This window comes from Schistocerca serialis, chromosome 4, assembly GCF_023864345.2.
Source record: "Schistocerca serialis cubense isolate TAMUIC-IGC-003099 chromosome 4, iqSchSeri2.2, whole genome shotgun sequence".
NCBI classification, from domain to species: Eukaryota; Metazoa; Arthropoda; class Insecta; order Orthoptera; family Acrididae; genus Schistocerca; species Schistocerca serialis.
The window spans coordinates 743,452,294-743,475,822 of record NC_064641.1 but is presented as its reverse complement, the minus strand read 5'-3'; the positions used below and the strand labels follow the sequence as shown (position 1 = coordinate 743,475,822).

The following is a 23,529-nucleotide window of genomic DNA, read 5'->3' as shown; positions in this document are numbered from 1 at the left end:
CTACCTAAAATACAGCACAAACCATACAGACTACAGAGTATTGTAGTCCATCACTATCCTACCCCTATTCCCATCCCAGCACCTGACAAGTCATTCTCATGTAACCATAACAAAGGTGCAAGATCTGTGCTGTTTACCCACATACTGCCTATTTCTGCAGTCCAGTAATACGGATTTTCTTTCTAACCAAAGGTTGGGTTGCATACAAGAACAGCAATATAATATACTAATTTCTGTGCATCTGTTTATGTGGGTAAGACAACTGATCTGTTCTTTACCATCATAAATTATGTCTGCTTACTGGAGCTAGCCAAAAATTCAACCACAGGGTTGCTGAAAACATGCTGCTCACCACACACCACAGTGCTGGATCCTCTGCTGCCCCCCCTCACCCCTCCCCCTTTCCCTACCTCAGGCACAAACAACTATGGAATTGGAAACTATTGCTCCTGGACATCCTCTGTCATTGCAACCCCACTGACCTAAACCACTTCTAGTTCCCAGCCCAGCCCTGACTATTTCTTCTCCTGTCATTTTACGTTCTATTCCTCCCCTCTCAACATTTTACTTCTTTTTCAGCTCCATATCTCTCTCTTTCACCACAATTATGAGATTGTTATTTTATTTAATCTTCTTTGACATTGAAACTCGTAAAAAGGAGAAACTGATAATTGTTTAGAGTGGTTATTGGCTTAACACTTGTAAAATCTTTTTTAGTTTTCTATGTATTTGTCTTGATATTTACATCATATCACTTGGGATTTGTGGGCTTTGCCAAATGTGGGTGCTGAGATTTTACTTCATCTATAAACAGCTCCCAAAAACAAAATGCCTTTATGACAAAACAGTTTTTGTAAGTTACCAGGTCCAATTGAGCAAAGTCACCACAATTGTCCACAATTTTAAAAAAATCTTTGAATATTTCTTGTTGAGCATTTCAAAAGTTTTCTTTCTATAAATAAGTAGCTAAGCCCGGCATGCATTGCAGTGCCTCTTTTTTTTCTAGGTAAGTACATATATGCAGAGCAGACACATTCACATGTTCAAAATAAATGAAAGACAGTGGTTTTTTGGGCTTTAAGTTTTTGTCCACAGCTACACCCGCGTATGCATTCATCACATATATGACACACATGTATAAATTTCACATACATTTAATATATTTCAAATGCATTTGTATACATATTTCGTTCATACCTATAGCAAACTACACCCTGACTTAAATTGTGAAGAAGCTTGTAATTCTGCCAGTAACTGATTGTTGGTTTGAGAAAAAGGACTGTCACTGGCAAGTGTCTGAGCCTCCAGTGTTTTACACCTTGTGGCTTGAGAGAGGACATTAAATGTATCTGTGATATTGAGTTGTGTAGCATGATCTTTGGTCCCGATACACACCGGCAAAACAATTAGCATGCTGGAGTGCTAGTTCTCACAATATGATTTATGCATTGAACAACACAAATAAGAGACAGATTGTGCTTTTAAAGCATTACAAGTCAAGTAATTACTGGAAAGAAATACCAACAGGTCATTTTCACACATTTCTACATATCAGCCCTTCTCATTGTCACACCTGCCTGTCACAGTAGTAGGGTATCCTACACTCACACTACTTTTATAGAAATAAGGAGTCAGGTATATGCCAGATTTGTCTGAAACTGCTCCACGCAGTCCTGAGTTAAACTTTTATGTCACTCATTCTTACCCGAAACCCTCTTCCATAGGGGTGCTAGGGTTGCCTTACTGCCACAGCAAAATTTTGCCAGATAGTAAGTGATACTTGTACCAGTTCTGGTACAAATTCCTTTAGGTGTCACAGAGGTATGCTGATGTGTAAAGGCACCAACAACTCTAGGGGTGAAATGTCATAGTGATGAAATCAATAAATCCAGCAACCCCAAATATTACAAATTTGATACTGCCTTTATTGAATATTTTCACATGTCACATTTCTCATCTCCACCCCCTCACCCTGCAGGGACAATTGGGATATATATGCCCACGGTACTTTCCATCCACACCACAATGGATGGTAGGTGATTCTTACCCAAACATGGGCATGTGCATAACGCACGCACATAAGTTGCATCTCAACTGGATCAATGGCACAGGAGCGCATAGAACATGAACAAACAAATATTCATTCCGTGTATCATGATATCTAAAATCTACAGTGTAAGTTCTTGTTGGTACAGTTGTGAATGTTCTAATGAAGTTTCAAAGACAAAATATCTAAATATTCCAGTACTTTATATGCTGGCTACATTTGTAATGGAGGCTATGTATTGGATCATGAAGATAAATATAATGTTCACTAAATTCATGTTGCATACTAAAACTCATATCAGCAGACGATGTACCAGAATGTTTGTAACTGTATTTGTTGAAAAAAATGCATTCAACTCTTCCATTTCCATTTAGGTTGTGCCACATGTTTTCATTCTTGTTATACATTGATGAGCCAAAACATTATGATCAGTGTTGCTGTGAGATTGAATGCAATTTGGTGGAGTTATAGATGTGTGACATAGTAAGAAAAGCAATTACATGGAGCAGAAACAAACGGGGAATCGTTCTAGCAATGATGAGACTGCAAATGGGAAAATCCACTGACATAAACGAATTTGACAAAGATCAGATTGTTTATAGCTTGGAATCTGCGGAAGAGCATCTCTCAGAACAGTCAAACTGGTCTGCTGTTCATGTGTGACTCTCATGAGGATCTAATGAAAGTGGTTTAAGGTTGGTGAAAACACTAGTGGGTGACAAGATGTTGGAAATTCACATTCCATTGTGGTCTCTGGGCAATTACAGGTACAGTGATGATGCAGGTGCAAGTGTTTTGGAGCACACCATTCAGAACACGTAGTTGAACATGGTACTCTGCAGTGGACAAGCCTTCCATTTATCCACGGTGACCCAGTGACATCATCAGTTACAACTGCAGTGGGCACAGGATCATCGAGACTGCACTATACATCAATAGAAATTAGTTGCCTGGTTGGACGAATCACTTTTCTTGTTATATTAGGTCAGTGTTCACATTTGGATACATCATCAACTAAGCAAGCAGCTGCACGAAACACTCCAAGCACCCAGACACAGGTTGTAGGGAGGCAATTTTATGTTATTATCTGGGTTTCTGCAGGACCTGTAGTAGCAAGCCAAGGCAGCATGGCAGCTGTGAGTATTATTGCAGCCCATCATGCTCAGTGTCATCCCCTATGTCCTTGCCACAAGGCCAGAATCCACCACATTCGCCTGATCTTAACCTGATGGAACATCTCTGGGATGCTATTGGGTGCCAGCTCCACACTTACTAACCACCAGCCTGTAATTTGTGGGCACATGTGACCTGCATACAGACGTCTGTCGCCACATACCTCAGAAAACCTGTCAAGAATTTGTGGAATTTGTCATGCAGAATTGCTGCTATATTGTGTTTCAAAGTTGGACCAACAAGTTCTTAAGCAGGAGATTTTGTTATCCTGGCCCGGTGAGTTTGAAAGCCCACTGAAAGGTATGGACCTCAATGATGGCTGCTAGACAGCACTGCTGCAGTCTGTGAGAGCTGCCATCACTGATGCAGGCACCATTGCTAGTACAGGCTCACTATGCCTGCCTATCAGTGCTCACAACTGCTCTTTAATGCCACTGGTGCAGCAGCTCTGCAATCAGTTGTGGTTTTTCTGTGCTGTTGTACTGATATCACTACACATTGTTGTCTTGGTTCTGAATTCACTAAGTCTCTGGTTTTCATCTTGGTTTATGTGCTGGACTTGCTTTTTGTCATGCTGTCTCCATTGCTTGTCATTCTCTAGTTGTTGTCTGCTTGTTTACTCTCAGTCGATGCACTGCAACGCCCTCAACCGGTAGACCTATTGTACAGGTTTTTGAATTGTTTCCAATCTCATCATAATCTGGTCACTATAGAGATGATACTGTTTTGGCTCATTAGTGTATATCAGCGAATATCTTTAGAGCTCCATTAATTTTCAGTTTTTTTGTTGGTTTAAGATCAAAGGCCTTTTGCTTGCTAAAAATATGTGTTTTTGTTTCTTGTAGGCAGTATGTCAGCTTTGCTGCCCTATGTTTGTCTTTATGTTTCCAATGTTTTCTTATAAACTGTATTTCCCTCATTCTTTTTATGCTGTTATTACAAGAAAATGCAGACCCAGTATTGTAACTTTGAGACAATGCATGAAGTTATATGAATGCCCATAGTGAAGATGTCAAATATCAGTGTTCATAATATGTTAGGTTTAAACTGTAATTATTATGATGTGGAATATATGTGATATATGTGCAAGTGTTGCATGCCTGTAGTTGGAATTTGTATATGACTGCATGCTGCCCATTTAAAAAAAAGTGTTCTTCAGTCTGTAAACTGAGCACTAACTGTCAATCTCTCTCTCTCTCTCTCTCTCTCTCTCTCTCTCACACACACAAACACACACACACACACACACACACACACACACACACACGTGAAGTTACTATTTACCTATCTATCGTACTTCACAGATCTCGCACTAAAATTAATGGATGGTAAAACCTGCAGCTCACAATAAACAGATTGGCTTGTTTTTCTTCTATACTTCACTACAATTAATATGTTACCTGAAGTCGATCTGTCAGGCCAACAAAAATGGGAAACTCCCCCCTCCCCCCCCCCCCCCCCCGCCCCCCACACACACCCTCATAGAAAGTGAGATACTTTTTAGATGCCTGATCTTTACTGCCCCTCTACATCATAGTTATACTGCAAAAAGTCTAAGGCTACACCTAATGGAACTACCATAGCATAAAAGCACATTTTAGGACCTAACTGGTAAACTTTGAAGTATGATAATTTATACACAGAGGCTAACTTTTTGGTTAGTGACATGCCCTCTTCAAGTCATCACTGATTAGTTACACACATGCGTGAGGTGTAATGGTTATGGTATAATTGTGCCTTACATGTGAGGTTCTGGACACAGCATGCATTACTAACTGTTTAAGGTAACTGACATTATTATGTGTTACACTGTGGTAAGGGCCAATGGAAGAGATATTCAACAGCCATTATAGAAAGGTTTTGCAAAAAACATTCAACGAATATGTTTCCTGTGGCATGTGCTGAGGAAAATAGATGTCACAATTTGTGTGTATTGCAGATTTACAACCTACACTTGTATCACCCTTAGAAGGCACAAATACTATGACCATTTGAATTTCTGTATGGGTTTCATCAGAATTTTAATGATGCTGTCTTTCACACTTGTTATTCATTTGCATTACCAGTTGATTTAACAGTATGGATAGTCACATCTGGGACCATGAGAATCCACATGTAGATCTCATCTGCAATGATTGCCCATGAACTTCTGTAACAGAATGGTTGGTATTCTTTTAGGACTTTGTCAGCATGCTCAAGTGGTTCTGGTTACCCTACATTTCAAACTTCGTTTCACATTTACGACTGCTGCAAACAGTAAAGCTGGCTGTGCACAGCAATCGTTAGTTGCACTAAGATGGAGCCCCAGCAAATTTCGGGGTTAATATGTGAGCACAGTAAACAGTTGAATTAAGATAACATTGGCTAGATCAAGTAGGACATGTTGTGTGGCCTGGAAGTTCACCTGATTTAAAACTCACAGAATTTTTTTCTTCTCAGTTGCTTCAGTTGTCACCAGAGCAAACTGATTGTCTGAATTAGTTATACATTTCACAATATGAAAGAAAATCCAGTCACACTTGACAGAATTGAAAGGCCACTGGTGTGAAGTATCAAGCATGTACTGAGGCTCAGGACAGACTTATAAATTTATATGAACATGATTACAACACAGTGCAGTTTGTGATTAAAAAGGGAACTATCATTGTATTTTCATACTTCCAGCCATATCTAAGACAACAGGGAAAGTCATCTACAATCAAATAACAGAATTTCTCAGAGTAGGGAAGGTATAATTAATCAAACACCAGTTTGGATTTCACGAAAACAGGACTGTTAATGAGACAATTTTCAGTTTCACTGACCAAATTTTTAAATACTTCAATCGAACAGAAGTTTCTTCTGGAATTTCCAGTGGCCTAAGTAAGGCTTTTGATCTTGTTACTCACTTATTGTTGCTTTAGAATCTAGAATCATATGACATCAGATATATAGTAAATGGGAGGTATCAGTCATAGCTGACCAACTAATACCAAATGGTAGAAATCTGAAAAAATTTAATCTGACACAGCCATAATAAGCTGTGGAGTCCCACAAGGCTCAGTACTGTATCCTCTCTACTTCCTACTTTCTATCAATGACCTTCCATTAAACCTCCTAAATACTTTTCCTGTTTTACTTGCAGGGGCAAATATTTGCTCTTCCAGTCTGTCTCAGCTCTGCAAATTGAATTGCAAAGTTAATGCCAAAACCAAAAGGCTCATGTCCTGGCTGCACAATAATAACACTTCTCTTCAGTCTAACCAGGAACCAACCTGCTCACACTGAGCCCATAAAAATTTATGGGCAAAAATTTGAACAAGTAACAGAGACAACAGGGAGGAAAAGTTGTTCACCATTGAGAGAAATTGCTTCAACAGATGGACACTCCCTGCTACACAATGAAAGTCATCAGGCGATCTTGTCAAATAAACACTGTGGGCATATCCAGTATACGTGTGTGTGTGTGTGGGGGGGGGGGGGGGGGGTGCAATTTGATTGGTGGTGAATGAGAATTTTCTAGTTTGAATCATAATTGAGGAAGAAATTAGAAATTTTTATATTCAATATTTGACTTACTTGGAAGAGAGTAGTATTTATGAAAATTCCTCATCACCAGGCCATAGTCCAATGTTCTGTGTCAAATCCCAAATCTCCAAATCTGTCCACTGTGACACATGGAATTAGGAAATATGATATTTTGATATCAGATGAGTACATTTCATCTCAGCAGCCCTCTTTGCTATTATTCTAGATGAATAGACTATGTGCTGGCTGTAGTTTCCTCTCTCTCCCACCTGTCATCAACAGTAGATAAGTGACGTTTCATTCTGCACAACTCACTCACTACAAGAAAAGGTGTAATGTGTATGAAATAACAAAAACCTTTCTGATTTGGGTACTGAACAACCCTTCTGTATTTTCTATCACGTAATATCATATCACTTTGTCATATCATCATTGCTCTCCCTAACATCCCCCCCCCCCCCCCCCCCCCCCCGTCTCTCCCTCTCACCACTTATCTTGTGTTGACATTTAATTTTCTTATTGAATTCCAGAAGGAAATCTTTTACACCTGGAAGTTCAAGATACAGGATGCACTTCTGTGTATTGCTCTTGACCAATCTACAAACTGATTTAGCTTCTATAACAACAGCGTCATTAAAACACAATTCTAGCTGTTTTATTACAGTACATTTTATGACAGTCACCTGTGTTTCACTATTGATAAAGATGGTTTGTTGGACCTGGACTTCAGAAGTATAAGTGGATTAATGAATAAGGCACACTAAAATAAAAACAAATACACATTTAAATTCTTCTCTCGTTTCACCTTTTCCCGTAGCTGTTTTTGGATTCTTTGGATATTTGTTTAGTTTCGTTTCTGTTAGATTATAGATGCATGATACACACAACCCCCTTTTTGTTGTTTGTTTATCATTGTTATTTTCTAGTGATGAATTTATTCAAGCTCAACAACAGTTAGTCCGGTCGGCGAGTGAGGAGGCTCTCCCAGTTACACCGAAGGGCTCCAGCACATCAATCAGCCACCACGCACGTCACCAGTCTTCGCACCATCGCAGGGGTGCTTCTAGTCCCCATCAGGACAAAGCAGTAAAACGGGAATACTACCCCTCCCCACCACCGTCGGAAAGTGACGAGGGCTCTGGGGAGGGCTCTGTACGCGATGCTGCTCCCAGTACGTCAGCTCCTAGTGAGGGCAGGAGAGGAGACCCCAGTGACGAAGACTCAGCTGGAGAGGAGGACAACGATTCCTCGAGAGATACTGCTGCCTCATCCTCCGTCTCTGGCACAGAGCAGACGGCCTTGCTCCGCCCGCGGCGGTATCCCGAGTACAAGCACTGATCCCAGTTGACTTTAGTTGCTCACAACGTGTTAGACACAATCAATCATAGATCTTGTCAACTGCCATATGTCGTGTGTAAAATACGTCTGTCTGTTGCCTTCACTTGTTGTCAGACTGAACAGGTGGCAAGAAGTGGTAGTGTTATGTTGAAAGTAGACATCTGTCACGTGAACACTGTGCCAGTTATAACTTCTGTTACATAGATTGATTTATTAAAAAGTGCGTAAGTTTTTTAACTTAACGGTATGAAAATATTCGTTAGAGACAAAGACTTCAATCGTAACTACAATGTAAATATACTACTGAGTGGTGCTGATACGGACTTCAAAAAATCCTTGTGACATTTTATTGTATGTATCCGTTGTAAAAAAAAAAGTGACGTGAGGAAAGCCTCGCACAAAGAAAAACAGAGGTAGAATGGAGAATGTTATCATGTTCTGCTGTGTACTTCTTTGAATTACATATTTTATAGGAAGAATGAGTAGTCAATTTGTTTTAGATATTGTTGGAATTTTTTTCTGCACTTAAACACCTGGAGTGCTTTCATATCATAAAAATCAGAGAAATTTCCTGAAACAACAAAAATTTCAGAAATTTTTCTGATAATCTTATTTGTTTACAGAAAAAAGTTCAACTTTCTACATTAGGCATTTTACAAAACTTTCTAAATCCTGTCCAGAAATCTTTGTAACTCAAAACCCTTTGTGACAACTATCACGATTTGTGTGTCGGAAGATCTTATTTTAGCAAAGGATATTAATCTTTTGAGTTACCAAATTGTTAATAATTTTCCCTTCTATGGAACATTCTGCAATTTTTCACTTAGCACTTACCTAGTCACAAGAAACTGTTGTATCACCCAGTACCTGTAGAGCCCAAGTGCTGCAGATTGCAGGGTAATGCTACTCCTTAACTCTTTTGTGTAATAAAATGTTTACAACTTGTCTTTTATTTCATATCAGATCTATGTACGTCTCTCACATATTTGTCTTTTCAATATCATATGTTGTTGAGTAAAATTAAATTAAAGCTATGTAATTTGGCCTAATCAGGGAAGATCACGAGGGAAAAGAAGACTGTGCCAATAAATTTCCCCGTCTAAAGAATTATAATAATAAAGACTTTTAAATGCATGGGAAAGTGAAACCAATTTTTGTTTGATTAATGAGATATGACTGCCTCCTACAGTTACACATTTCTACGTTTAACAAAGTTATATTCATAAGAAATGTGAAATCTCAAAAGTGCTCACCTACTGTATACAGATGTAGTATGTAAAAGTTATATGAACTGTGTGCATGGAAACAAGATTGTTGCATGTCAGTGACTATACAAATGGATTAGCAGTTCTCTGTATCATGAGTGAGTGATCTGTTCAGTTGTGGTTCATAAATGTAGGGAATTTTCCATGTAACAGTGGATATATATGCATTAGTAGCATATACTGAAAACACTATGAGGAAACTGAACAGCTGGAGTGAAATGAATAAGAAACTGTGTGATAGACTTTATTTTTATTTTTTTTCACTATTGTTTTGTTGTGGTTGAAAGGAAGAAGCCATCAATAGGCCTTCAGTCCACAGTTAAGAATAAAATGTTGTTGACTTTAAACTAGTGGTTTGACTAACGTGCTGTATTCAGTGATGTTAATGAATTTTTACACTACCAGAGTTTTAGAATTGATATCAGTACGTGGAATTAAAATGACTATTTTACTTTTTTTAAGAAAAATAATATTGAGAATGACATAAGAAAAATGTTGTTGAACATCAAGCCATGATGGTCCACATTACATCTCTTTAAAACTTTCATGTTGAAATTGAACATCCTCCTCATCATGCTTAGACCTTGCTGTTTAAGAATTATCTGATAATCTGTAATGAGTTTATTTCTTGAGACTGTGCCAAATCCATTGCTGACCAAAACTGACAATGTAAAATCAAAATTTATTTTTCTTTCTAGTTTGAGTTTTGTTCAGTTTTATTTTGTTTTGTCATAATTAGAATGTACCTCAACTACTCAGATATGTGATTTAGGGATGTAAAAGATATAGTAACTGTTGTGTGAAATATTTGCTCATGAGGAAAAACAGAGTTCATATGAAATTTATTGCCACAAAAATTTTTATGTTTTAAGACAGATGAATAAAAATAATTTTAAGTCACGTTTCATCGATTTAATGTTTCTTTGTGTTAATACTGAAATGTAAATTGTGTGTCCGTGTGCAATAATCAAATTTAGTTTCAGAATAATAGAAGCAGATGAAAGATTAGAACAAGTTCCAAGACCAGGTAAGCAGAAATACTGTATTTTACGGACTATAAGACGCTACAGACTATAAGACATACCTTAACTTTTATGCAAATTTTTTAAGTAACATTTTTACTGTTTTTATTACTAGATTGAAAAGCTAGACTAAAAAGAAATCTTAGTTTATAAAACCGAACTGACCTTTAAAATCTCTGAAAATCGTCATCCGAACTTTCTTTTTCTCTTTTTTTCTTCTTTTCCTTCTCCTTCTCCCTCTTCGTCATCATCATTGTCCTCTTCATACATACGGTACTTTCAATTTATAGCCTGTATCATATGAATATCTTTTTTTTTTTCCATTACGAGCAAGCTTGTGAGTCCCTACAACTCAAGTTCGCTGCTTTGATGCACTGCTGCTGCCAGTTGAATCCAATGTTACCAGATAAAGATAGATTTCCCATGACATCAAATATATGGCCATTTTTAAGATTGGTGGGAATTTTAAATCAAACATGGGACAGTTTTATATTAATTACGAGTATACGACGCACATGAATTTTGGAGGCAATTTTTCAAAGAAGAAAGTGCATCTTATAGTCCATAAAATATGGTACCTTCTCTATCTTGCTCCATGCACTATGCCCATAGTGAAATACTGAAATACAGATACTATAAAAAATATTCCATTCCCTTAGAAACAATTCTATATCATTTGTGTTATTACAAAGTGTGGCTGTTTAGAGGACATAAAAAGAGAAATGGTAAGGCTGGACGTAGATGTGGGAATTAGTGAAATACAGTTCATTAAGGGAGATGAAAGTTTAATTAGGATGTGGTAATGTAATAAATAGTAGGAAAAGGAAAAGAAGGAAAAATATTAGGTGGACTGGGGGGGAAAGAATGTAACAGGAAGCCAACTGATAGCAGTTTGCACAGAACACAATTTAATCATTACAAACATTTGAGAAAAATGAAAGAAGGTAGTGTACATAGAAGAGACCTGGAGACACTGGATGTTTTCATATAGGATATAGAATGGTAAGATAGAGATTTAGAAACCAGATTTGAAAATTCTAAACATTTCCCAGAACAGATGTATATTCCTGACCGCAATTTATTAGTTACGAAATGCAGATTAAAACTACAGAAACTTTTTCCTGCAAAAAATTAAGAAGGAAAAGAAACCTAAGCAAGTGGAAAAGGCCCAGTAGAAAACCTGGGAGAGCACACATGATTTTATATTTAATTGACAATACAATAAGATTTAGCAACTGAAAGAGGCAAGATATGCATCTAAATACATGATTAAAAAATTAGATAGGTAGGAAGTGGGTAGTAGCAAAAAAATAATGGACAGAGAATAAATGTAATCCTGCAGAAGCATGTGTGACTATAAGAAAGATAGCTGCTGCATATAGGAAAATTAAAGACACCTTGAGGAAAGGAAACTGCTGTATGAAGATAAAGAGCTCAGACTGTGTGCCAGTCTTGACGAAAGAAGGGGGGGGAGGGGGGGGGGTTGAAATGCGGAAGGAATGTATACAGAAACAGAAGAGTTACATACATGAAAGAAACTTGAAGACAGTATTATGGAAAGTGAAAAAGAAGAGAATGGAGATAAGATTTCTGATGTGATACTGCGAGAAGAATTTGACAGAGCACTTACAGATCTGGATGTGATGCTACGATATGTACTTGACAGCGCTGAAAGATGCAAGTGAAAACAAGGCATCTAGAATAGATGACATTGCTTCAGATGAAAAATTCTCTCATACTTCAAGATACATACGTACGTTGGAACTTAAATACTGGCTACGCAGCTGTGGAGACACTATGCAATGGAATACACTATTGTCACTGATAGCACACATTGTTGACATCCCTACCTTACCTCCGAGCAATTGGACTCACCTGCCCCACGTCACCGGCATGAACAATCAAGGGAACCACAGTCACATGTGAGCGAGCTATCTAACGTAATGGTGTCACTCTGTTTTCGAAACAAGAACAACGGAGTTGGATCAAGATTGATTGTGCCAGAGGTTGTACAGCATGACAGTGTCATCAAGGTCTTCAAGAGGTGTGCGGGGAATCAGCATTGCCGTACAGAACAGTGGCACATTGGGTAAAAGCTTTCAATGTAGGTCAGCAAACTGTGGCAGACACGCATCGGGCAGGTCATCCTCGCGTCTCTGAAGAAGAAGTGTATGCTGTTGCCACGTGGCCAGTGATTGACGCCATATGGTTCATGAGCTCACCCACAAAGCCGGATCAACATGTATGACTGTGCTTCGCATCCTGAAGGAACGCCTGTGGCAAAACACATTAACCAAATCCCTGATCTACTCTAAGAAATCTGTGAAGTTGCAGACTGAGTTACTGGTGGATTATTTTCAAATGTGCAAGATGTAATGCATTTTGGAACAGAAATTTCCTGATAAAGATATGACATTATACTGTGAGAATGACTAAAGAGAGGCTTTTACCATTATACCATATATTGAATGACATCGTCATTAGATATTCAGATCTCTTAAAAAATTGTTTCATGTTTTGCCTTGACAGTACTAGGACTTTTATATGTGCTCAAAATGGATATCTTGAGTTGAAAGGTGCCACTGCAATCTGTATCTATGGCATCACTCATGAAACAGAGTTTACCTGAGAATACATTGGAGAACTGTGAAGTCACTGACATTATAAATGAAACTGGTACTCCCTTCTCCAGGCGAAATACCCTCAGACTTCAAGAAGAATATAATAATTCCAATCCCAAAGAAAGCAGGTGTTGACACATGTGAAAATTACCGAACTTTCAGTTTAATAAGCAACAGTTGCAAAATACAAACACGAATTCTTTACAGATGAATGGAAAAACTGGTAGAAGCCGACCTCAGGAAACATCAGTTTGGATTCCGTAGAAATGTCAGAACACGTGAGGCAATACTGACCCTACAACTTATAAAATAGATTAAGGAAAGGCAAACCTACATTTCTAGCATTTGTAGACTTAGAGAAAGCTTTTGACAATGTTGGCTGGAATACTCTCTTTCAAATTCTGAAGGTGGCAGGGGTCAAATACAGCGAGCGAAAGGCTATTTACAATTTGTACAGAAACCAGATGGCAGTTATAAGAGTCAAGGGTCATGAAAGGGAAGCAGTGGTTGGGAAGGGAGTGAGACAGGGCCTATCCCCAACGTTATTCAATCTGTATATTGAGCAAGCAGTAAAGGAAACAAAAGAAAATTTCGGAGTAGGAATTAAAATCCATGGAGAAGAAATAAAAACTTTGAGGTTTGCCAATGACATCGTAATTCTATCAGAGACAGCAAAGGACCAAGAAGAGCAGCTAAATGGAATGGACAGTGTCTTGAAAGGAGGCTATAAGAAGAACATCAACAAAAGCAAAATGAGGATAATGGAATGTAGTCGAATTAAATTGGGTGATGCTGAGGGTATTAGATTACGAAATGAGACGTTTGGGGAGCAAAAATACTGATGATGGTCAAAGTAGAGAGGATATAAAATGTAGATTGGCAATGGCAAGGAAAGTGCTTCTGAAGAAGAGAAACTTGTTAACATTGAGTATAGATTTACATGTCAGGAAGTCGTTTCAGAAAGTATTTGTATGGAGTGTTGCCATGTATGGAAGTGAAATGTGGACAATCAATAGTTTGGACAAGAAGAGAATAGAAGCTTTCAAAATGTGGTGCTACAGAAGAATGCTGAAGATTAGATGGGTAGATCAAATAACTAATGAGGAGGTATTGAATAGAATTAGGGAGAACAGAAATTTGTGGCACACCTTGACTAGAAGAAGGGATTAGTTGGTAGGACATGTTCTGAGGCATCAAGGGATCACCAGTTTAGTATTGGAGGGCAGTGTGGAGGGCAAAAATCGTAGAGGGAGACCAAGAGATTAGTACACTAAGCAGATTCAGAAGGATGTAGGTTGCAGTAGGTACCGGGAGATGAAGAAGATTGCACAGGATAGAGTAGCATGGAGAGCTGCATCAAACCAGTCTCTGGACTGAAGACCACAACAACAACAACCCCCTTCTCATCATTAGGTGGGAATATTTATTCTGAGTGCAATATCAGAGGAAAAGCTGGCAAATAATCTGGTGACTATTTATCTAAAACAAGTTTTAAAAAAACTCATGAAAGTTCACAATCCGGCTTTGGTGGCCAGAAGCAGTAGTCATGTATGTGTGAGTTGTTCTTGTGTGAATGCATGATTGTTGTCTACTTCAGACGAAGACCTTTTGGCCAACAGCTGACATTTTTAGGAGATTTTCTATCGTGCCTGTCTGCAATTGAATATCTCCATGATGTGGTGTGAGCAATCTATTCTTTTCATAATATTGTTAATGTGTGAAAATAAGCTATAAGAACATTGCTTCAGGGTGTTTATTTTGCATTCATGCAGTTTAACAGGTACTCTGCAAATCACTATCAAGCATAGCAGGTTGTTCCAGCTTAAGAACAACAAAATGTTTACAGAACCTTGGATTTGCTGTAAGCAGCTGGCAGAATCCAAAAATTTTGATGTTGCTTTGGGGGTTCTGGCTCAGATAATTTTGATAACTTTGGAATTCTAGGGATAACAGTGTTCTATTGAAGGAACCAGGGTGACATTCAGAAGTTATATATCTTCTATGCTAAGAAAACTTGGAAATAGCAGGCATCAAATCACTTTCTATAGTCAAATACATTATTCTATATTGAGAGTAGTGGTATACTTTCAGTTTCTATAATTTTTGTGGCAGAAAAGTTGAACGCATTAGTGAAGAGAGAAAAATGTGCAAGTGATACAAAGTGAACTCTTTTCTGTAGAGCAAGAAATATTTTACATCTATATCTATACTCTACCAACCATGTGCACTGCACGGCAGAGGGTTGTTCCCACTGTACCAGTTACTAAGACTTCGTCCTGTTCCATTCACATATGGAGTGTGGCAAATTTGAATGTTTAAACACCTCTGTGCATGCTGTAATTAATCACAAGTGCTACAGAAGTGATACATAGGGACTACATAGGGACTTGAATTATATCCCTAGGGTCATCATTTAAAGCCAATAACTAGGCATACTCAGGGTTCGTGTCTACCTTCAAGTGTCTGCCAGTTGACTTTCTTCAGCATCTCTGAGACTCACTTCCATGGGTCAAACAAAAGTGTGAGCATTCATGCTGTCCTCCTCTGTACACATTCAATATCCCCTGTTAGTCCCAACTGCTATGGTTCCCACACACTTGTGCAATTTTCTAGAATGGGTTGCATCAGTGATTTGTAAACAATATCCTTTGTAGACAGATTGCATTTCCCTCACATTCTACCAATAATCCAAGGTCTGCCCACTATTTCACCTATGACTGAGCCTATGTGATCATTCCATTTCATATACCTACAAAGTGTTACACCCTGGTAACTGTATTAGTGACTCATTGATATTGCAGTCACAGGATAATATAAGATGTACAACTTTGGTTCTGCCGTTTGCCAATAGGTGGCGACAACGGTAAGTAGTGGTCAAAAGAAACAGATCGCAGACAGATCAGGCAGCTAGCTCGGACCTCAGTCAACATAACCTCATTGAAACATTATCGATTTGTGTCTGCATCATAAAGTTGTTCTTGATTGAAAATGTCAGTTTACAAGACTAATTCTTGTCGTTTATGGGTTTTGTTTCAGTACAAAGAAAACAGCGGCTGAGTCTTGTCGAATGCTCTCAAGTACATATGGTGAGGACACTATTAGTTAAAGAATGTGTCATGAGTGGTTTCAATGCTTCAAGAACGGTGATTTTACCATCATAGACCAGCATAGTGATGGAAGAGGGAATGTTTTCGAAGATGCAGAACTGGAGACATTGCTGAGTGAAGACTCACGTCAAACTCAAGAAGAATTGGCACAATTAGTGGGAGTGACACAGCAAGCCATTTCAAAATGTCTCAAGGCTATGGGCATGATGCAGAAAGAAGGAACTTAGGTCCCGTGTGATCTGAAACCAAAAGACGTTGAACGGTGTTTGTGTATTTGTGGACAGTTGCTTCAGAGGCAAAAATGGAAGGGATTTCTGCATCGCATTGTAACCGGGGACGAAAAATGGCTCCATTATGATAACCCTAAATGCAAAAAATCATGGCGACATCACAGCCATGCTTCTACATCAACAGCCAAATCGAATATTCACGGCTCCAAGATCATGCTCTGCATTTGGTGGGACCAGCTCGGCCTCGTGTACTATGAGGCATTAAAACCAAGTGAAACAATCGCAGGTGCTCATTATCAAATGCAATTAATGCGTTTGAGCAGAGCATTAAAAGACAAATGGTCACAATACAGCAAGAGGCATGATAAAGTGATTTTTCAGCACAACAATTCTCGACCCCATGTTGCAAAAGAGGTCAAAACATACTTGAAAATGTTAAAATGGGAAGTCTTACCCCACCCCTCGTATTCTCCAGACATTGCTCCCTCTGACCATCACCTGTTTAGATCAATGGTGCATGGCCTGGCCGACTAACACTTCCAATCTCAAGAAGAAGTCACAAATTGGATTGATTCGTGGATCGCTTCAAAAGGTAACAATTTTTTGGACGTGGGATTTGTACACTGCCCGAAAGATGGGAGAAAGTAGTGGCCAGCGATGGAAAATACTTTGAATGATACATGTGTAACCAATTTGTTTCATTAAAGCCTCAAATATTGGGGAAAAATGGCGGAAGCAAAGTTGTACACCTTGTATGTGTTTTTGTCTTGTCAGCTCCATAATTTTACATTTCTGAACATATATATGAAGCTACTAGTCCTTGCAGCACTTTGAGATCTTATCAATATCTGACCAAATATTTGTGCAGCAACTTTCAGACAGTACTCCTTCATAAATAACTACATCATCTGCCAAAAGTCTGAAGTAAATGTTGATATTATCTGTAAGATTATTAATATTCAACATGAACAGTAAGAGTCTCAACACATTTACCAGGGACACACTCACTGTTACTTCTACACATTTTGATGACTGTCCATTCAAGATAACATGTTGTGTCCTCCCTACCAAAAATACCTCAGTCCTTTGCTTGATATCCCATATGATTGTACTCTGGACAATAAGCGTAGGTATAGTACCACGTCAAATGCTTTTTGAAAATTATATATCTTCTGTCCAAAGAAAACTTAGAAATAGCAGACATCAAATCACTTTCTGTAGTGAAATACATCATTCAACTGGTATACTTTCAATATCTATCCTCGTGTGATACCAGGTGATCAAGAGTTAAGCATGTTACCAGGAGCTGCATCTGACACAATTTGGGGAAAGCTTTGGTGAAGCCATTGTCCATCACTGCTAATGCATGGTGTGCTGGCTCCCAAGCTGGCAGTTTCTGACCCCTGTGCTTGGTGCATATTTCATCTATCTGACTGCCTTTATCCATGGCTTTCAACATGTCATGTGAGAAAAGTGTAAGTTTGGTTTCACATGACAGATGTTTTCAGAATCCATGCTGATTAGCAAAGAGAAGTTCATTCTGTTTGAGATATCTCATTACATTTGAGCTCAGAATACACTACAACAAAAGTATTTCAGCAATACTGAATGGTAGTTTTGTGAAACACTTCTGCTACCACTGTAAGTGAGTGTGAGCTCTGATTTCTTCCAAATACTGAGCATAGTTTTTTGTTTGAGGGATCTACGGTAGATTACAATTAAAATAGGGGCTTACTTAAAAATAAATGTAGCTGATATAGAAACTGATAGGGATTCCATTGTGACATGAAGTTTTCTTCAGTTTCAGCAATTTCAGCTGTTTCTCAACACCACTGTCACTAATATAATGAACTGCTCCTGCAAAGCTCAGTAAAAGCATGTCGTACAGAGGGAAGTCAGCATCAGCCTGAAGCCCCAACACCATTTCACAAGAAAGGGGTACTTCAAATTAAAGACTGCTTATTCAGGATGCTGGTGAAGTGGAAGGTGCAAGCCAGCACTTCTGAAGGGTGAAGCTGAACAATACCGCGGCACCTGCTAGGCTCCTGAAAGAGCTGAGTAAACAGAAAAGCTAAATGAATGAAATCATCATCATCCAATGGTGACACCTGGCTGCTACAGCCTGCTGTATCTTTCACAGTGAGGGTGCTGCAGTTGAAGAAGCACTGACCGGAAGACTCTCAAAAATACCCACCAAATCAGGCCCTCATTCCACACGTACTCCATATACAACCACACCAAGGTGTGTACATGATGCTGACCCCAATGCCTCAATTAGCTCATCACATCAAGGTGGAGGCCAATGCAGGATAAGATTAAGTACGTATCTAGTCACCTACCAATGACTCTAGCAGCAGCAAATAACTGCCTGAGTTGGAGACCGAATGCAGACGACTTGGTGCTTTAGCAGTGCTGAGTCTCCTGTTAGGTGAATGCCTCCTGCCTGTGGCCATCCATGTAGCAGATCGCATGTTCGAGCCTGGGCTGGGGTGGTCAGACTCTCCGCTGCTGTACACCAGTTCCTGAGGGCCTCCATCATCACTGATCACTATCCAGTATTGGTATATACTTTCACTTTGACTATGCTGGTTTTTACAGATTGAACACCATCTATCCTGGTGTGGCACATGGTGACCAAGTGTTAGGCATGCTTGCATCTGACACACTTTGGGGGAGGCTTTGCTGACACCATTGTCTGTTGCTGCTAACGCATGCTGTACTGTCTACCAAGCTGGCAGTTTCTGACCGCAGTACTTTGTGCATCTTTGAGGAGCAATAGCCTCCCACATACTGTACTACAATCTCTGTACTGCAGTGAATAAAGGATTATCTTCAAAATGGATGTTCTGTTAATGGTTCATCAAGCTGCTCCAGCCAACACCACCTCTACAAACCAAGTCCTAGTGAGGAAGCGGCTCCTTCTGCTGACCTATGAAGTGTCGCTTCTTCCACTGCCCTGGGGTCCAATCCTGACCCCACCAGGGGAAAACCCTTGGACTTTCATTTACAAAGGAACATTGGGAAACCAAGTTCATTTACTCTGCTTTTGCTTTGTTCCCCTCAGTTTCAGTCCCTGTCTCAGTCTTGAGTGTCTGGCCACTAATTTTGGTACCACCAAAAGCCTTTATATATGGCCAAATTTTTTTGGGTTCTATGAGAGATCATTCAACAATATTTTGCTACCATACTTACTGAAGGCTTCACACATTGGCCTCTCGACAGTCAAACAGTTTTCATTCAGCATATCCCTATCTCTAGCCCCATGCTTTGTTTCACATCTAGTATACAGGTTCTTTAGAAGTTTCTTTACAGTGTCTGTATACCAAGGAGCGGTGTCTCCCACCATGTAGTGTTTATGGTTATGTCATTGCAACATAAGGAAAGCGTTTCTGAATAAGAGAAATTTGTTAACATTGAGTATAGATTTAAGTGTCAGGAAGTCATTTCTGAAAGTATTTGTATGGAGTGTAGCCATGTATGAAAGTGAAACATGGATGATAAATAGTTTGGACAAGAAGAGAATAGAAGCTTTCGAAATGTGGTGCTACACAAGAATTCTGAAGATTAGATGGGTAGATCACATAGCTAATGAGGAGGTATTGAATAGAATTGGGGAGAAGAGGAGTTTGTGGCACAACTTGACAAGAAGAAGGGACCGGTTGGTAGGACATGTTCTGAGGCATCAAGGGATCACAAATTCTGCTTCTGGATTCCCTAACAACTCATATGTTTGCGCATTTACTTTATGGACTTCATCTGAAAAAGTATCCACAGTCTCATTTGCCTTCTGTGTCAACCCACTGTGATACAAACCTTCTAATTGTTCAAATGTACTTGCCTTGCTCATCCCATAATGCATAAACTGGACATCCGCAGAGTCTTTACATCTGACCAATTACTTATTCCAGCTGCAGCCAATACATCACCAATGAGTACAATTACATCCTCTGCCACTTTACCGGAGAAGGGTATGAAGGCTCTATTGAAAAGTGGGGCACTGTTACTGGCGCAAACTCACAAAAACCTGACAGTGGGTCTTGCACAGCCCACAAAGATTCTACTTGAGCCATCAATTCATCATGGTATAACTTCTGCTGAGCATTTTTCTCTAATAATCATGACACTTGTTCTACCACAACGCTGATACAATCACTAGTAGCAGCTGACCTTGTGCTAGCATTTTTGTGCAGTTTACCAATAACTTATATTTACACTGAAAATACGTGCTGCTTCATACAGAGCAATATATACCAAATAATAAAAATATAACACAATATACAAAACTACTTCTCTTGCCTGATCATCACTCAGAGACACTCACTACACTCATGTGCTGCATAACGATACCATCTACAAGTACAACAAGCTACTGGTACGAAATTAGTGAATGCTTCACTATGACCTACTGAATTGTAAACAGTACATCTCACTGGTACCAGATATGTCTCTTTACAATTTCCTCTGAATTCAGATGAATCAGCAGATTCTGTAGGTTTCGCAAAAGATGCTTTGGACATAGCACACCAATCAATACACCTAAACTCTGCCATATCATGACCAAACAGAGAGAAAAATGTCTTTCATGCTTGCCACATTGCTGTTACTGTTGCGATGTGTGAATGTCATAATTGCAGACCACTGCCTCCGAATTGCAAACCATTGTACCCGCATTTGGAGCCTGATTTATGTTTCCCATGATTTCCCTAAATCACTCCAGGCAAAAAGTGGGATGGTATGTGATTGAATGGGCATGGCCAGTTTCCTTTCCCATCTTTCCCTAATCTGAGCTTGTGCTCCATCTCTAATGACCTCATTGTTGACAGGACGCTAAACACTAATCTCCTCTTCCTATGAATTGCACGTGTTGGAGTAGAGCAAGTCCAAAGACAAATCCTCTGATGATGGTGTTGGATTACATGCTTCTGAAACCAATTTACAGAGGGGTGAAGTGGAGATACCACTAGATGAAGTCAAGACAGCTGTTGGGAACCTGTGGAGCAATTTTGACACTAGTAAAACGTTATTAGAATTCAATCATTTATTCACAATGTTTACAAAAACATGTTTGATTGGGATAACAGAATCTGAAAACAACAGTATCTGAAAGATAAGCTCAATTATTTAACTACAGCTCTCAGAAAAAATATATATATATATATAAGATGATCAGAAAAAGACCGAAAAAGCTTGTGGGGATGTTGCAGCACAGGTTGCGCTAAGAAATAACTTTTAAGAACAAAATTCAATAGGTTGCACCATTTCTGAATTAATTAACATTGAACTTAGCCAACCAGACTGTTGTACATGTAAATTCAAGTGGCCCGCCAGAGAAAGCATACCCAAACGTAGTGTTCATATGGTTTCCTATGAATAAGAGAGTGATATAAAATCTAGCCATGTGACAGTCATAAGGACTGAACGCAAGCGTTGGCCATAATATGCTTTGCTATATGCAATTTGTCCAGCACCAGAATCTGAGCCTTATAATCGACTGGCAGGCTCATCACTCACACTCAAAATGTTGTTTACTGGACCATATTTGGACTCCTGTTTTGCATTGAATACCCATGCAGACAGTGAATTCTTGTGGTATAGGCACTGCTGCAGTGGTTTCTGTTGTAGATCTTGCTGTTGTCCCCAACACTGTTGTTGTTAGAGGGCTGTTCATGTCCTTTCATAACTTGAGTAGTTTCTTTTTTAGTTCTGCATTCATTGTACACAAATTCAGACATTTCTGTCTAGTATCTTCAAAAATCTTGATCATGCTGTAGAGATCTTGTGCTAAAATTGCTCAAGTCCCACATCCTCATTATAAGACAAAGAGGTAATCAAACCAGACATGGCCCACAGCAGCCATAACCTGTTCCCCAATTTGCATCTGGCAGAGTAATCCTACTGCCAAATAAGGTGCAAGGTTAAGAAAAAACATTAGGCCCCCCCAACATCAGTTTGCTCACCTCTGCGATAAAAAACTGCCCTCTACACTTTCTGCAAAGGTTGATGTCTAAGGTTTGTTCTACAATTCCATGATATTAAACAGGGACATCATTTGCTGCATATAATGTAACAGTACTTCCAAAGTGCCATGCCATGAAGGGGTTGAAGTACATGGTAAGGTGCTCACTGAGGAGCACGAGTCAATAAGGAAATAATGACGTGTCACAGGCAAGGACATATGGTCTCTTATACATTCCTCAAAGTAGTGTTATGCTTCTTTGGCTGCTTATCTGGCCACGTAATTAACTTCTTGGTTGAGTGCAGTCTGGTGCACCTATCATGAGCCACCCCAAAAGTTTGGGTAATTACTTGGAAGTGAGCAGTTGCACACCTTCTGTCTGAAGCATGTGTAGTCCCAGCAAATTTGTGAGTGTACCAAAGCCAAGGTGTGTGAAGTGCTAAAGTCAGCTGAGAGGATGGGGAAAATGTAGGCCATGGGTCAGTGGACCCTCATCATGTATTATCAGTACCCAGTTGGTGGAGTCCGTGCAGAACTGTTGTGGCTCCTTCCTATCCTTAGGTAATATGCACCGAGCTTTGTGGGAGCCAAATGCAGCTCCCTGGTGTTGCTGTGCAATTCTGTGTAACCTGTCAGCCAAACATAACTTGTTCCCTATAATATGTTTTCTCACTAGTAAAGCAAACTGAATGAGCAGTGGAAGATTGAGCACATGACTTGTTGAAGTAGTTGTTCTGGTGTCTTTGCCAGACATTGTAGGAGTGCTATCTTCACTGCTTCAAATTTTCCGTTAGGCATGGGTGCCCGTAGAATGTCACTGATGATGTGAGCGTGACAGGAGAGGTTGCTCTGCACTGTTACAAGTTACGGTGTATCGGCCACTACCACTATGCTACAAAGTGAGTTTGACCATTCACAATCAATTCTCCGGGTGATCAGGTTGAAAAGCCGGCAGTTTAATCAAAGGACCAAAATGAAACATTACTTCTCCAAAACCAGGTCCATGCAGTGCATGTGAAGTCCATCCAAGTACTGCAGTATACAACTCATTGCATCAGTGTGACACTGATGGAAGCCCAGAATATGTGACACATGGCTCAACCGTTTGAGCACAGCTTTGTGGCATGACTGTTTCATCTGGAACAATACTATAATACTCTGATGGTCCATAGCAGCAATATCAATGGACTGGCATTCACCAAGTGAGGTCTGTTGATTTGCATATTGTTCCCATGCATAACCGCCATTAGCAGCATTGTCTGT

At 39.4% G+C, this 23,529-nt stretch overlaps 1 protein-coding gene across 1 annotated transcript in view; it reads left to right on the top strand.

Moving 5' to 3' along the window:
* Positions 1-10,168, top strand: part of LOC126473271 (disintegrin and metalloproteinase domain-containing protein 22) — a 1,075,530-nt gene extending 1,065,362 nt beyond the window's left edge. Inside the window, exon 26 of the mRNA XM_050100225.1 lies at positions 7,654-10,168. Coding sequence (XP_049956182.1) covers positions 7,654-8,065 — 412 coding nt within the window. The 3' untranslated portion in view covers positions 8,066-10,168. The remainder of the gene's footprint in view (positions 1-7,653) is intronic.
* The last annotated feature ends 13,361 nt before the right edge of the window (positions 10,169-23,529 follow it).